This window comes from Phaeodactylum tricornutum, chromosome 4 (genome assembly GCF_000150955.2).
Source record: "Phaeodactylum tricornutum CCAP 1055/1 chromosome 4, whole genome shotgun sequence".
NCBI lineage: Eukaryota > Bacillariophyta > Bacillariophyceae > Surirellales > Neidiaceae > Phaeodactylum > Phaeodactylum tricornutum.
This window is the reverse complement of record NC_011672.1, coordinates 787,064-800,236: the sequence shown is the minus strand read 5'-3', so window position 1 is coordinate 800,236 and position 13,173 is coordinate 787,064. Positions and strand designations below refer to the sequence as shown.

The 13,173-nt window shown below is 44.0% G+C and overlaps 7 protein-coding genes across 7 annotated transcripts; 3 read left to right on the top strand and 4 right to left on the bottom strand.

Annotated features, from left to right (window-relative positions):
* Positions 1–224: 224 nt before the first annotated feature.
* Positions 225–1,453, bottom strand: PHATRDRAFT_44522 (predicted protein; the record flags this gene model as incomplete). Its single annotated transcript, XM_002178271.1, has 1 exon — positions 225–1,453. The coding sequence occupies exon 1, from the start codon at positions 1,281–1,283 to the stop codon at positions 225–227; it is 1,059 nt and encodes a 352-aa protein (XP_002178307.1). The 5' UTR covers positions 1,284–1,453.
* A 461-nt stretch (positions 1,454–1,914) lies between these two features.
* On the top strand, positions 1,915–2,803 carry PHATRDRAFT_44521 (predicted protein; the record flags this gene model as incomplete). The annotated part of the gene is made up of 2 exons (XM_002178543.1): positions 1,915–2,027; positions 2,099–2,803. The coding sequence occupies 2 exons, from the start codon at positions 1,915–1,917 to the stop codon at positions 2,640–2,642; spliced, it is 657 nt and encodes a 218-aa protein (XP_002178579.1). The 3' UTR covers positions 2,643–2,803.
* Positions 2,794–4,113, bottom strand: PHATRDRAFT_44520 (predicted protein; the record flags this gene model as incomplete). The annotated part of the gene is made up of 1 exon (XM_002178270.1): positions 2,794–4,113. The coding sequence occupies one exon, from the start codon at positions 4,111–4,113 to the stop codon at positions 2,794–2,796; it is 1,320 nt and encodes a 439-aa protein (XP_002178306.1).
* A 745-nt stretch (positions 4,114–4,858) lies between these two features.
* PHATRDRAFT_33977 (predicted protein) lies at positions 4,859–5,521 on the top strand (the record flags this gene model as incomplete). Its single annotated transcript, XM_002178542.1, has 1 exon — positions 4,859–5,521. One exon carries the CDS (start codon positions 4,859–4,861, stop codon positions 5,519–5,521), a length of 663 nt encoding a protein of 220 aa, XP_002178578.1.
* Positions 5,522–5,897: 376 nt separating this feature from the next.
* PHATRDRAFT_44519 (predicted protein) lies at positions 5,898–6,816 on the bottom strand (the record flags this gene model as incomplete). The annotated part of the gene is made up of 2 exons (XM_002178269.1): positions 5,898–6,691; positions 6,738–6,816. 2 exons carry the CDS (start codon positions 6,814–6,816, stop codon positions 6,072–6,074), a joined length of 699 nt encoding a protein of 232 aa, XP_002178305.1. The 3' UTR covers positions 5,898–6,071.
* A 1,114-nt stretch (positions 6,817–7,930) lies between these two features.
* PHATRDRAFT_10747 (predicted protein) lies at positions 7,931–8,707 on the bottom strand (the record flags this gene model as incomplete). Its single annotated transcript, XM_002178268.1, has 2 exons — positions 7,931–8,519; positions 8,556–8,707. Coding segments are annotated over 2 exons (741 nt in total), but the record flags the coding sequence as incomplete, so codon positions are not given.
* Positions 8,708–11,774: 3,067 nt separating this feature from the next.
* Positions 11,775–13,011, top strand: PHATRDRAFT_44517 (predicted protein; the record flags this gene model as incomplete). The annotated part of the gene is made up of 1 exon (XM_002178541.1): positions 11,775–13,011. One exon carries the CDS (start codon positions 11,775–11,777, stop codon positions 12,822–12,824), a length of 1,050 nt encoding a protein of 349 aa, XP_002178577.1. The 3' UTR covers positions 12,825–13,011.
* Between the last annotated feature and the right edge of the window lie 162 nt (positions 13,012–13,173).

Sequence of the window (13,173 nt, the reverse complement as noted above, 5' to 3'; positions counted from 1 at the left end):
CGAAGTTTGGAAGTGCAACCTATCCGACTCACGCTGTTAGCCAAGTAGTATTGAAAAATTGCAACTGGAGTACCATAGACGATACTACTACTACTACGTGCTATCAACCATTGCGTTCTACCAACTAAAGTTTTTGTAGTGGACTTTCTATTGATAAGATAGCATTTTCGCGTTCCCAGCATCAATGGACTCAAGCAATAACAAACGTCTATATTTAGCACCTCTCATGTGTTCGCCTCCGAATCTTCCCAGTACGGAAGTTTTTCATTGTCTCTGTACGCCTTGCAAGTCTGTTCCTCACATATCTTGCAGCCAACCGGTCTTTGGAACAACGTAGAATGCCCTCTACCACTACAGTCGCCTTTCAGACATTCATTCGCAGGTCTTCCATTTGTATAGTAGTACAAAGCTAAGGATCTGCGAGCCCGACCTTCCGGTGTAGATAAAGGCTGGGGATGACCATGGTACGAAAAATCGGTGGACGAAAAGACAACGAAGCGCCCAAAGACTGGAAGAATGCGCTGGACACAGGAACCCATATCTTTTGTCCAGAACTCCAAATGCCCACCGTAGGACTCAGGCCAGTCTTGATTTAGAAATACAAAAGAATTAACTCGCCGGTCCAGCTGGTAGGCCTCATACTTGTTGAAGTCAGCGTGGACGTTGAGGTTCCCGCCGGTAGCTGTCAAATGTATGCCACTACCACGGTAATGCGGATCGGGTATGATATCTTGAATGCCCGTTAGCATTTCCAGAAAATGAATGAAGTTTGAGCTTTTCATCGCAGAAAATAGAATCTTGGTGTGTAGTCCCATCAGATCGTCTTCTTCAATAGCTGATTTCTTTTTCTGGACTCTCTCTTGAAAACACTTCCCAGCACCTGCGAGGCATCCATTCGCACCAACAGATTCGTGGTTTTCTTTTAAAACTTCCTCCAAAAATCGCTTGGGAAAAATTCCGTCGATTGTTATATGTGGAAACGGATCATTGAGTGAATATACTTCCTTGAACTTGTTTGCAATCCGAGCCAACCTCTCTGATGAAATAGCTTGATACAACTCTTCGATCACAGACGCATCTATTGGTGCGCTTTGCTGAATAAGCTCATGAATACGCTGCTGGCGGCCCATCTCGTACAGTTCAACTTTGAATTTTTGTACGGCCAGTTGGTAGACAACAAAGCAAAGAAGGCTTGACGAAACAAGAAGGGTCCACAGATTTAGCGTGACAGTTGGCCATTTTGGAAATGCCATGGCAACCTTCTTGCGTTGTAAAGGGAGCATGGCGACTTGATATCTTTTGGTTGTTCACGGTCAGTCAATTGCCTTACATGAACTCGTACATGCAGAACTTCATGAGCGGAATATTTCACAAAGAAAAGTAGGTATCGCAGAATCGAGCATGGATTTTGTTCTCCGGGCTTCCAAGAATAAGTCTGCTACACGAATTGTTGATCTAGAGAGAGTTATGGCTATAGATGCGCGAAATCTAGCAACACCTCACATAAATAAATCGGTTCGTGGCTGGCTTTTAAATGTAACTCCTCGTTGAAGGCGTTCATTTCGTAGCGTTAGATGCAACCTAATTAATTGGCTGTCAAGGTTTTCAAATAGACAGCGAAGACCAGCCAAAAAAACTCCAGGAAGACTTATATAGAGGGTCAGTGACTGTGAGATGCAGCTACGTCTCGGCACTGTTCTCGCAGGCGAAATGAAAATAACACAAGGGTTTTTCTGAGGGTTCACTTCAACAGCAATTCTTTTCGCCATTTTCTGAGTGCTGCGCACATCATGGTCACCGTCAGTGCATCGAATAAAAAGTGGACCACTTGTCTGGTTTTGTCGAATCGTAGAAAACCAACAAAACAGGCATACCCCAGGCAAGACTTCCTTTGTATAAGCTTTTTTGTGTAGAATGGGAGACAAAGACGAGGTACCAGCAGGCACTTCTTGGAGGCAAACACTGTTGACTTCCGACGAAGTCTATCTATATACGGTGCCCACCCTGAAGACTTCTAGTGGTCACAGGTAAGCCACTCGAAACAAAAAGATCCTTTAAAAGCAACCCATGCAAAATCTCAATACTTTCTCTTTATAAGAGCGGAAGACTGGAATCTGGCGAACCCCATACAAACGTGCAAACTTCTTGTCGAGCGTCGTGGAGATTCTCTCGCACTGGAATTCCGGCATGACGAGAAGCTCTTCGCACAGGCCACAATTGACTTAACAATCAGGAAAGAGGTCCAAATACACAAGTGGCTGGAATCTACAGTCGATAGCTCGCGATACTTCGTTGTCAAAATTCAAGGATCTGGAGGTCGTGAAGCATTGGTAGGATTTGGCTTTCGAGATCGTGATGTCGCTACGGATCTCCGCGAATCGCTACAACACTACGAAAATTCAATTAGAAGGCAAAGAAAAGCTGAAGATTTCACAATGTCGACGACAAATTCTTATAGTATTCCAATGCTTATGGAAGGAGAAAAGATTCACTTTGACGGAAAGTCAGGCAAATCAACCATTACAAGGAAAGTGAAAGACAAAGGCAACTCAGTACCGATTTTAGTCAGAAAGCCACCACCAGCTGCAACAGGGCACAATCCACCAGCACCGAAAGAGAGGGGAACTACGAAGGAAGAATAAAGGTTGTAAAGTGCAAGGTTTCAATTGACTAAGGCGAGGGAGGCGGCGAACATGCATTGGATACCAATGGGTCCAGAGGAGCTTTAATGAAAGCTACTGACAGTGAAGAAGATTGAGCCAATAAGTTTCTCCCGAATTAGAAATCAAACAGCTATATCTTACTGTTTCTTTTTTGTCCTCTCCTTTTAAAGCGCTCTCTAAATCGTTGCCACAACCGCAGTATGCGGTAACTTGTTCGTTCTTCAAGAAGAAGCTCTAGTTCCCTTTCGCGATTTTTGTACTCGTCCTGCATCATGTCAACTTCTTTTTCAAATTGAAATTCATCTTTGTTTCCTGTGTCTGCGTACTGCGATTCCGCCGTCTCGACTTGCTTCTTCAACAGAGCTACTTCTGCACGAAGGCTGTCTCTCTCGGTCGAAAGGTCCTTGACATTCCGCAATTCTTTGTCGACCTTGTCACGTTGTTTTTGCGCAACTTCCAAACGCTTGTTCAAGATTTCTTTTTCGGCACCGAGTTTCAATATGTATATCTGCAGCATTTCGCACTCAACTCGAATATCGCTTTCGCGTCGTTCAGCAGCAGTGACAGAAGCCTTCGCAATTTCCATGGACTCTTCCATTGTCGTTTGGTTCCGAGTCCGTATCAGCGCTTCATCGCGTTCTAGACGAGCCTCAGCAATATCTTTACGCAGAGATGATGAAGTTAGGAATTCCGCGTGGAGTGCTTGCTGGGTCATAGTCTTCTCTCTCTTGAGGTGTTGCTGCTTGGTCAATAGCTGTTCCTGGGTGAGCTCAAACGACGCATCCATGTCAAACAACTCCTGTTGCAACGCTTTTATTTTCAATCGAAGATCTTTCTCTGATTCTGTATGCTTCATTTGCTCTTCTTGCCAACGCCTCCGCTCTGAATCATACGCTTGCTTGAAGGCATTGAGATCTCGTTGGTAATCCTTCGTTTGCTCCTCTAGTTCCCGTCTGCCCTGCTGGTATTCGTGAGTCAGTCGTTTCATATCACTCTGCGCCTCTCGATGCATCATTTCTCCGTCCAAGTGTTGCCTCTTCCAGTGGGTTGCTTCTTGGCTTTTGGTCTCGGCTTTTATCTTCAACTTGCCAACTACGTCTTGTAAAATCAAAAGTTTTCCCTGTATTGCAATCATGTCATTCCTTTGCGATTTAAGCGCATGCTCTGTTAGAGCAGCACGGTTTTTATATCTCTGGATATCGCCGTATTCGCTAGCGGATATGTTTGTGGATGCTAAGCGTGTCACATCCGATGATGTCTCTGGATGGTCGTTCTTGGACGCCTGTCGTTCATGGCTGTTCAAGTGGTTTGGAGAGTTTGAAACATATCGTCCCGTACATTTAATGATTCTTCTAGTGAGCTGAACCTGTAGAAGAGCATTGACCAGAAAATGTGGTACGCCGAGGGTGGTTGCGAGAAAGAAGCCGCCAAGGACTCCGATTAATCTCATCGTGGATATGTGGTTTCATTGCGGAGATATTCAATTTTCGTGACACACACAACAGACTCGGAAACTTGTTGGGGTAAGGGACACCCGGAAATAGCACTTGCCCCCGTTTTGACGTCGTTGGTATGTCACGATCGGCCCATGAAAACACGACGACACACTCGGTAACCGCTCAAATAGGTTTTGGGTATAATTCACGACTGACGCTCACTTATGTTGGAAAGCGTATTGAACATTGGGAACGTGGCTTTGGTCAATCACGTGCGCCAAGTTCCTGACGTGCAAAAACCACAAAGTATTACATTTATAGTTAAAGTAAATACATGACATTTTGGACTCCGATCAAGCCAGCCAACTATATAAATTGGGTGTCCAGAATGAATATAATTCGTAAAACGCTCCATGTATTTGAATTTCTTTTTGCAGCATCGTACATCCTTTTGATTGGCGAAAAGAGAGGGGGGGGGGGGGGGGGGGCGTCACTTCAAGTTACGATTTCCACCCCGTCATTAGCACAGTCCACGCGATATCTCAGCCGTGCACGCGCGTCCGCCAGCCGTCCCTGCTGAACCATTCTAAAAACATGCCAGACTTCTGGCCCCACCAAGAGACAGACCAAAGAGGAGCAGTTGGAAGCAAGTTCCACCTTTATCCGTTTGCTCCTACTTTATTGGCGCACTCGTGCTTCCTTGCATACTTTGTTACGAGCAGATTTGAATTATAGCCTCTGTGTTTCTTTTCAAATACAATGACGGCCACGCCAACATCGCAACGGAAAGTCGTGCTCCCCATTCTGCCTCGCTACCACGGACGCTCACAAACTTTGGAGTGCTTCGAACCAATGTCGAGTCCATCCCCAGACAAAAGGCTTCGGAATATTGTGGATCAAGTCTCAGAACTGACACTGCAGTCAGCTTCAGCTTCGCAAACCGCCGAAGAAACGACCTACAAGACACCGACTCCACAGGAGCAACGGCATTGGAACAGCAGTAGTCTTGCCTCCAGACTGAAGGCACAGTCCGCACCCAGCAGTTCGGAAACAAGCTTGGCTACGCCAGTCTCCTACAAACGACAATTATTTTGGACACCGACAAACGGGAACCTTTCTCTTCAAAGGAAAAGGAGTTGTACCAATTCGTTTCTCCTCCAAAACGCTCCTCGTCTCCCTACTAGCCCCGACTTTTCTGCACGATATGACACTCCCAAGCTCGAAGATGGTGTACCAATGCTTCCAGAAATTTTTTTTCCGAGCTTAGCACCTGCCACACAAATACCCGAGCTGGAACAATCAAGAAACAATCCACATCCTCCCCCAATGCCCCTCATGTCTCCCTTGCCGATATCGGAAAATTGCTTTTGTTTCCAACCTTTGAAAATGCGTCGTGGGGAAACCCCCTTTTTATCACCGTAAAATCTCAATTTAGGCCTAAGCTGCAAAGCTATTCCTATAAGCTTACAAAAGAGATTTTTTTCTTTTTCTTAAAGAGCAACCGAACAAATGTATTCAAAAAAAATGCTACCACCGGTGCTGCATTTGTGCACCAACGTTGATTTTCCTTCTGAAAAACTATATCTCATACGTGATGATGATTTACTGGTAGAGGACATTCACGACCTGTAATCAACAGTAAGGCAATTCGAGTTTCACACGTTGTGTGCTAGCTGGAAACGACATGTGCTGCACAACTTTTACAATACTACGAATAGTTCTACACTTACAGTTACTAAAAAATACCTTTCGCAAACATTCGGTCAGATTGGTCAAGATAACTTTCCTGCTTACTGTTAATGTAAAACCTTTCTAAATTCCAGACATTACGTACGGCCCACCGACAATGTAAATCCTATTCTACGCACCGATTCGAACGAGCACGGTAAGCATACCAAACGTATAAAGTCAACTTTGCACAAAGAACTCTTTTGCTATCACAAAGACAAATGCATTAAGTCTCTGGGAGTTCTTACTTTCCCCAAGTTCTTTCAAGGTATTCTTCCGCTTGTAGACGACCGACCTCCTTTACTTGAAGAATTTTTCGTACCATTACGAATCTCCTTCCTCCTGCGTATTTGTATTGGCACTTGTGCCGAACCACTTTGTACTGCGCATCACCAATTTCCAACAAATCTCCCGTTGTCGTGTGCTTGTCAAGAACAAACTCGCCAAGTTTGGTCTTGAAGTCAACGTCGCTTCCATCCTGGTTCATGTACAAAGAGCTCGCAATTCCTTCGATGGTGTCCTTTCGACTAACAACCTTATTTTTCTTTGCATTCTTTTTCTTGAAGTCTGGATGCGTATAAGGGTCGGGTGTAGTCATTTCGATGGCGAACGGAAGAGAATCGCGATTGTCCAAGACTCTATATTTTGTATTTTTCTTGTCTTTTCCTTTACGTTTCACGACAGGATCCTCGAGTTGCCGACGCAGAAATGATTCCTTTGTAACCAGAGTCACATTTCCATCAAACCGCTCCTCGCCTTCGTCCGAGGCAAGATATTCCGGTTTCAAATAAAGTCGTAACGGGGATAGAATCGATATGCGGGATGGTGTGACAAAGCCATCGCTGACTGTAATCGCGACCATCACTACAAAAAACGTTAAAATATGAAGGTGCAACATTTAATCACAGACAATGTGCGCCAACGTTCGTTACATCAAAAGTCTTCCAAACCGCCTCAACAGCGACGTGGCTTTCGTTGCTGCATCGCATTTTTCTGTGCGCTCTCAGTGTGACATTGTCATAAGTCGATACAAAAAGAAATACGGTTGACGTGGTTTTTCCCAGCAAACTTGAAAATAACCCAATCGTGTGTGAGAATTTTCTGATTCCAAAAATCTATGCGGGGTGGAGAGATCTCTGCCGGCTCACAGCCAGACCCTTCAGAATACATAGGCACTTTTCATTAATAGCTTGTATGGGGATAACTGCATCGCGCTAGCAAGTCAACTACCGTAAAGGACGGCACTTTATAAGGGACGGAACTTTATACAAATTCCAAAAATTCATGTACATTTGCTACGAGACGCACCAAACCAAATTCAGACATAAAACTAACCCCACACGTGGATTCGTCTCATTCGCAGCTTCAAAACGATACCATTGTTTCTAATACTAGTATAAAACTGCATGGTACACTTTCATTTTAAAGTCGGATTTTGATGTTAAAAGGCAAAAATAGGGTTAAGGGTTAGAATTGTAGCGAACATTTAGCCGGTTTTACCTCGTTTGTTGAGGCAAACGCGGTTCTGATTTTGTTTACTCTCCTTGAGCTTTGAACATTAATACTCTCAACCGAGAGTTGTTCTACACTTCAAATACCTCAAACAAATGTGGAATGTTAAAAAAAAACGATTTTGCATACCCACTACCATCTTACAGTTAATACTTCTAAACGTTAGATGAAAATTCTCCATGCAACCAGCTATTCTTCACAATATCGCTTCCAATATAATGGACGATTAAAAAAATATGAAGGAGAACCCGGACAGAATTGCCACAACTTTATATTTTTACACTGATATTGATGTACATTTGCTTGTATAAAGTTCCGTCCTTTACGGTACTTCCATTAGCTCGAGAAATATGGATACCATGAAGCGATAACTTCACGACAAATCCAGAGCTACAAATAACTGATGGAATGCCATCTCCATGATTGTACTCCGAAAATCTCTCCTCTAAGAAGCCGAATGTCAGTACCTGCACAACCCCAAAACTGTATGCATGGACTTCAATGCCTAGTATTAAGAAGATTTTAAAAGCTATTTCAGAGATATCATAATTCTAGCTATACAGCCTAGCCTGACAGGTTTCCGGAACCCGTTCACATATTCAGGCCGTTGAAGACCTTGGGACCGCCTTCGTCGGCTTCGATAATCTCCAAGACTTTGTTTGAAGCCTTGGCATCCGTTAACGAGGCAACACAGACATCGGCAACAAGATCTCGCGAGATCTCGCCCGAATTGAGCGTGTCCTCTCCGGAAACAATAAGGCCGCCGGTTGGGGGTTTCGCTTTCAAACCGCCCGGACGGACAATTGTGTAGTCGAGACCAGAGGCACGTAGATAGTTCTCCGCCACAAGTTTTTCATCAAGAACTCCACCAAAGGCGTTAGTGACAACGAAACCGGGGGACTTTTCCTGTCCCCATGCGCGACCATTGGTGAGGATTGAGGAGACCATGACTACTTTTTTAACGGTGCCGGATCTTTTAGCCGCATCAATCAAGGCACACGTCCCAATGTTGTCGACTTTGCGAGCGGCATCGTTCATTTTCAAGGGGTTTCCAGGAATGAAGCCCACCGCAATTACCAACGAGTCGGCGCCCTCGAGAGTTTTCGCAAGATCGTCTATCGAGTTGTTCACAACGTCCATGCGCTTTAGCTCTACACGCGAGGTGTCAACTGACGACACACTCTGTATCATAGCGCCGCGAACGACCGTGGAAGACTCGCTCAGAGATTTGGTTGCTTTCTCGATATTGCGCACTCCTCCGATCACAGCGAGACCTGGCTGTGAAGCAAGCTTCTCCAAAACACGACGGCCTGTCTGGCCTGTGGCTCCCGCCACGACTACCTTCTTCACCTCAAACGCGGAAGCCGCAGACGATTCCCACGGTCCGTTGATGGTAGTTGATGAAGTTATGACGGCAGCCGCAACAGCCTGAGACAAGAGGCTGCGTCGACTTGTGACAATGTTGACAGAGTGGATGCCATCGTCATTGGACGAAGGGGAAAGAGCAAAACGAGGAACGGCCGTGGATCTTGTCAGGGAGGCTCCCAAAGAAGGTGAGAAAGCGGCTGTACCCCTTCCAAGTGTAAAGAAGAAAATGAAATATGTCGATACTGTCATCGTCAAGCTCTTTGTCGTCTCATTCCTGCTGCTCTTACAATGGTGCAACCCAACGGACTAACTGACACTGAATCTTCTACATCAACATGCCTCGTTCCTGATCGTGGTTTCGGCGGTTACAGTTAGTCAGAGAGTGACGTAAGAACCCGCTCGAAGTCGAACAACCCTTGCATTTTCCGGGGGAATTACAGACGCTATCCATAATGTTTCCATGAACGAAAGCGGAAATACAAAATTAGAAAACTGCAACGATAACGGGCTAGAATCGTCTAAGGACCCGAAAGGATCCCGCATACTTTCGTAGACGATCAAAGGCGTAAAACATAAGATTATAGACTTGTCTGATAGACTTAGGGATATGAACCCCTCATGTACCGCTTGACGTAGGGATTTTCTAGTCCCCACACATCGAGACCATAAACATAGACATGGACATGGAGAGATGTGTCCCCTCAAAACCACTATGGGAAAAATAGGGATCCACAACTAGTAAATAAAAAAAAACTTCGACACTGCATGCAATGACAAGTAGTACTGCAAATGCAATTTGTTCCGACACTGGCTTTGTCGAAACGGGAAAGTCGGCAAACCCTTCTTCACATGAATCAATAAAAAATTTGACGCATAAGATTCTGTCGTACTGGAGCCGACTGGACCTTTGTTAGCGCATTGGCTAAGTTTGTTTCCGACGGTTCATAAGCAATCTTGATAACTCCCATTGCGACATTTTCTTGTACAAAGTGATATGCAATAGCATTACTCTTCTTCTCCAATACTGATTCCAGCGCTGTAGTATTGTGTACCACCGACTTGTTGTCGCACAGAACTCTAGCCGGACCATCAATCGGAATACCCATCATCCGTAACTTATACCTTAAACCTTGAATCATCTCAATAGCAATCCTTAATGCAACAAACTCACTTCCAAATGAAGACTTTTCAACTGAATTCTGACGCTTCGAAAACCCGTGGGGAGCGTCATCAGTGAGTGAGTTTTTCAGTCCCTAAGCTTGCTTAGATGTATTGCAGATCATTCGTCATAACGCCCACCTTCGTTTACCACACACTGTCATAACAGCAATCCATCCTCGGTTGTACTTTGGTAGTACTCCGGAACATATGCAAAAAATACTCTGCATGATAATAGAGTAGTATAAAGGACCATATCATGATTGGTTTTGTTACTTTAAAGGTACTTCGCGCTCAAATTACATTACTTATATTGGTGAATCTTAGATTTAGCCGGAATAGGGGAATTGCGGCCTGGATGAGGCCTGAATAGGGAATTTCCTATATTGCTTACAGAGAAATTGATCTTACGTCGAGTGACGTCCATGGGGACTACGGTAACACTCGTGACCGACTGGGAGTGACTTTACGGTTATTTTGCTTTTGAGGAAATTCGCTAATGTAGATGGGTGATCAGACCCTGCACTAAATGGGTACTTAACCGCTGCACATGCCATTTTTTCTAAATAGATCATATTTCTTACAAGCAAATTTGAATGCAAAAGATCATTTATAAAATCAAATAGCTGAGATATTGAGACGACAACTCAAGGGCAATCAGGCTAGGTTTGTTGTTGTCACCGTCAAATCCATAGTCGAGCAAAAGCTGGACAACAGCATTCTCAGAAACTTGAAAACTGGCTGATTGCAATATAACTCTCACCGTGAAGTTGATTGCAGCTGTTCAAGGAAGGCTCAACTGGTGTCCGCTTGGACGTCACCCTTACATTATGGCCGCTGCTTGACTGTGAAAGCCCTGCGTTCTACATTAATAAAATTAATTCATCTAAATAGTAAGTGTTTTCTTGATATATTGGTCAACGGAAAAATCTTTTTACATTAATAAATTTTGCTTACTTAGATGACCACCCCTTTATTGGATTTGACATGGTCTGAGCACCCATTTATCGAATTTCCTCTTTATTTTTCGATACAAAATTTGCACATACAACAATTGTGCTTTTGTTTCGTGACCTCCTTCATTTCAGTTAGCTAGATGTTCTTGTGGGTGAGAACGGGCCTGGTTTTTGTGTGTAAAAAGAATAGTCTCATATTATATCATCTTTTCATGTTATTGCCAATACCCAAGCCAATCTATTCCTTACCGTCGAAAACAGGAAGAATGTAAATTGTAAGATGGAAGTGACGTCGCCAAGGATTTTTGATCTTGGTTATCAACTTTTCCGTAAATCTTAAATATTATTGAAGTCCATTGGAGACAGAATAATATGCCCTTTTCCAACAATATGTCAACACTGTCGACAGGGTCACGAATGGATACTTATTCAAACATCTGAGCATCGATTGTGCAATAAGGCCTCTGTTTACCCCTGGTTTTATTTACAGAGCATATCGATACGTCGACGATCAATATACAATTGTATAATTCCGTTCTTTTCGGGATACTGACGAGAGTCGACATAATTGGTGTGCAAAAGTCCCTGGCTCTGCTAGAAAGAGTTTTCATTTCTCTATCGTCTTCTTTTCTTTACGTCAACGTCATAAAGTCGTGGAGATTATTTGACGATACGTCCTTGCATCTTACATTAACGAATCTTGAAGCAACGCGAACGACTTGGACAAAGAAACTTTTTCAAGACGAAAGCACAAGTACTCGCCACGTTGCTTGAATTCGGTTTTGATGAGTGTATCAGCTCGTGTGATCTTGCAGTGTCTCTTGGCAGGATCGACTGTAATTCTCACGGCTAGGCTACATTCCCTACACAACCAAGCTTTCTTTATTCTCCCTCCATCGCAAGCACTACCATATATCCAATGCAATGAACAGGCACTATGTAATATTACACCTATGGAAAAATGCCTAGAAAACACTGAAACTTGCATTCAGAATAATCACACCTATGATCAGTATGAATTTTCGATCGAGAGCTCGTCAGCTCCAGAATGTTTTCCGATGAAGGAGGAAGATATTGACTTCACTCTTGTCACCCAGCTCTCTTTCAACAGACTCTCGATGATGAGACAGCATTGCGAGCGCTGGGGGGATCATCCCATTTCTCTTGCAATTGGTACGACAAAAAATCTCGAGACTGTACAAAAAGCCTTGTCCCAGTTGGGGTGTAAAAATGAAATGATCACAGTGAGCCTTATTAGCGACTTCAATTCGGAAGAAGAGTACCCTGTGAATCGACTTCGCAACCTTGCCATGTCTCACATCAAAACAAGCCACGCTGTCATCATTGACGCTGATTTTGTTCTCTCAGTGGGTCTCTTTGAAATTCTCCATATGCATCGTGCAACTCTTGCTGCTGACTACTTGAATGCGTTGGTGATTCCTGCTTTTGAGCTTCGAAAAGTATGTGAAGAGCAAACCCTTAATTGCACAGCTCTTCATATAGCTATGCTTCCTCACAACAAGGACGAGCTCCTAAAACTGTATAGAGGGGCAACAGAGGTGTACAGCAACTCATCCAGTGTTACACAATTCAACGGAAGGGGCAACTTTCATGGTCATGCTAGTACGCGTTACACCGACTGGATTACTCAGCCGGCGGAACAGCTTCTACCTATTGAGTGTGTGACTTCCGATCGCTATGAGCCGTACCTTGTAGTCCGTCATTGTCGAGCTCTTCCACCCTTTCAAAAGGTTTTTGTTGGCTATGGCCAGAATAAAATCACGTGGTTGCAGCAAGTTCGAAGAGCGGGGTACAAGTTCTTTCAGACAGGAGAAGGATTTGTCATTCATTTGCCACACAGAAAGTCGGTTTCATCTGTCAAGTGGAAAAAAGCTCGTCTCAAGGACCGGGGATCCGTTGAGGTCGAGAAAGTTGCAGAAGCCTTTCGTGCATGGATGACCGAGTATATTCCGGACAACTCTCAAATACCGTACTGTTCCTGAGTATGAATGTACGCGACGCAGCCTGTATATCTGCTCGTGTTTTTCTGTTGGTTGTGGACTTTTCTAGTGATTACTTATATTTGCAAAATACTGTCACGAGTGTTGGAAATGAAGCTTGTTTATTTTCTAACTTTTTGACTGGGAATACGAGTACCTTACTTTTGCATCAATGCCATAGCGTTAACAGTAAAGCCATTTTTGTTCTGCGACCAGATCTTACTTTCGGTACGGCAAACGTTGACTGACTGCGAAAATAGAAGTGATCACATCTCTTGTCTATCAATCGAGTTACTCTAAAATCCGAAATCTCTCTGTTTCGAACTAGGGCTAAAGAGGCTAGCTTTAGGGT